The 2298-nt window shown below is 37.6% G+C and overlaps 1 protein-coding gene across 1 annotated transcript; it reads left to right on the forward strand.

The window, feature by feature from the left end:
- Window positions 1–205: 205 nt before the first annotated feature.
- On the forward strand, window positions 206–2094 carry FSHB (follicle stimulating hormone subunit beta). The gene is made up of 2 exons (XM_032356461.1): window positions 206–364; window positions 1864–2094. The coding sequence occupies exons 1-2, from the start codon at window positions 206–208 to the stop codon at window positions 2092–2094; spliced, it is 390 nt and encodes a 129-aa protein (XP_032212352.1).
- The last annotated feature ends 204 nt before the right edge of the window (window positions 2095–2298 follow it).

Genomic DNA, 2298 nt, shown 5'->3' on the forward strand with positions numbered 1-2298 from the left:
GAAGGAGAAGGAATATAAGAAGAAATGTTTGTTCAACAAAGAAGTAAGGGAGGGGAAAAGGAAGGAAAAAAATTGCTGAAACAAAATGTGACAGGGGAGGATGGGCAGATCAATTATTTTTGCTTTGGTCAACTTAGATGATTATAATTTGGGGGTGGGGGGGTTGTTTTCTCATGAGCCTTAATAGTTTGCTTTATAGCCCAGGATGAAGTCAGTCCAGTTTTGCTTCCTTTTCTGTTGCTGGAGAGCAATCTGCTGCAAGAGCTGTGAGCTTACCAACATCACCATCACAGTGGAAAAGGAGGAATGTCGCTTCTGCATAAGCATCAATACCACATGGTGTGCCGGCTACTGCTACACCCGGGTAGGAACTCTGCTTTGCTGGAAGTGAGGTGCTAAGGGTCTGTCCAAGGCAGGCTTCCTTAATTCCCACTTGATGGATATTTTAACCTTCCCAAGTAATAGCCATGAGTCCCTTAGTCAATACTGTCTATGTTATGATTGGAGTTAAATACTGTGATATCAGCTACATGTTTGGGCTTGGATTTGATTAGAGTAAATCTAACAAAGCATCAGATTTGATCTGATCAGCTTGGCAATATGCCAACTCTGCACTTCCAAAAAGAAAATAGTGCCAGGATAGATTTTACGTATAGAGAGATAAACTTATAAGCATACATATACTTAACAATAGAAGATCTACCATTTTCCCCAAAAGCCATTTTCTGTAATTGAAGCCATATCTTTGCAACAGAGATAGTATCAAAATGTATTTTTCCAAGCCACATAAAAACACAAATAGACATAAAAAATGTCTTATTTGCCCACCCAATTACAAACGGCAATAAGCAGCCTCAGAACACAGTCCATACTTGCAGACTACTAGAAAAGGAATCAGAGAACCCACTCACTTCTTCATGCCATTGAGAAAACCAAGGCATAGAAGCATAAAACCACTAGCTTATTTTCACACAGGTTCTTGGCATTAATCCAAGAAAAGTTTCTACCTTGTTTTCTTTACTTATTTCTCCTATAACACCGGGTTATCCATGCAAAATTTCATTCTATAAACTGAAATTGAAAGTAACAACTTTTTAATGAAATATATTTTATTATGTGGTAAATGAGTTTGATCAACAGACCTGATAGCATGATATTGAAATAAATTAAACAGCAATGCCAATTTCTTCCCTTGATGCAAATAATTTTACTAGAAACCATTGGAACAGACCTGTCCTACCTGGATTAATAGTTTTCGTATGCAAACTGTATATACTTGGAAACTGATAGACCTACAAAATATATACAGCATTTAAGGCAAGGAAATATCTACAAGACAGTGGAATATTTAAAATTTTCCATGTGACCTCAAAGTCATATTAAGCTTAGCATTGCCCTTTTTTCTTAGATCTTTTGGCTGTTTATAAACACACAGGGACAATGTATTTGGAAACATTTTCTGAGAAACTGAACTTCAGTGTTTTATGGTTTATGTTGTCATTAACATAGTTTTTGAGTAAGTACAAAAATCAGCTTAAAATTTCTGCTATAGCTCTATTTCGTCATTTTTCTATGTTGATATTTAAAGTTTCTCTATAGTTTGAGAAATATTTAAGATTTGATATAGACATAAGGAGTAATAAAAGGAATGATATATATTCTGTAAGATTTCCAGAACCAAGAAATATAGTAGAGCATATAGGACATTTATGAGATCATATTTCCTTGGTTAGGAATTTCTTAAGTGAACTTTAGTGGGTAAATGCTAGAGCAAGCAGTATTAAATTCCATCTCATTTTGATTATGCTAAATAGAAACTTCTGGAATATTTTAGCCTAACTCTCTCCTTTTTAAACTCCACAGGATCTAGTGTACAAAGACCCAGCTAGGCCCAACATCCAGAAAACATGTACCTTCAAAGAGCTGGTGTATGAGACCATGAAAGTGCCTGGCTGTGCTAACCAGGCTGAGTCCCTATATACATATCCAGTAGCCACTGAATGTCACTGTGGCAAGTGTGACAGCGACAGCACTGACTGCACTGTGAGAGGCTTGGGGCCCAGCTACTGCTCCTTCAGTGAAATGAAAGAATAAAGAGCAATGGACATTTCAGGTGACCTACTCTTTTCCTGAAGGAACAAGATATCAAGAAGTCTGTGTGTGTAACATGTGCCCAGGCTGCTAACCACTGAGGGTCACGGATCATTAGACCCCTCATCCCTGCTTTTTTTGGCAGAGGAGGAGTGCCAGAAATTATGAATGCTGGGGCCAGGATCCTGTCACCACTCAACACTCAAC

Source organism: Mustela erminea, chromosome 9 (genome assembly GCF_009829155.1).
Source record: "Mustela erminea isolate mMusErm1 chromosome 9, mMusErm1.Pri, whole genome shotgun sequence".
In the NCBI taxonomy this organism is placed as follows: domain Eukaryota; kingdom Metazoa; phylum Chordata; class Mammalia; order Carnivora; family Mustelidae; genus Mustela; species Mustela erminea.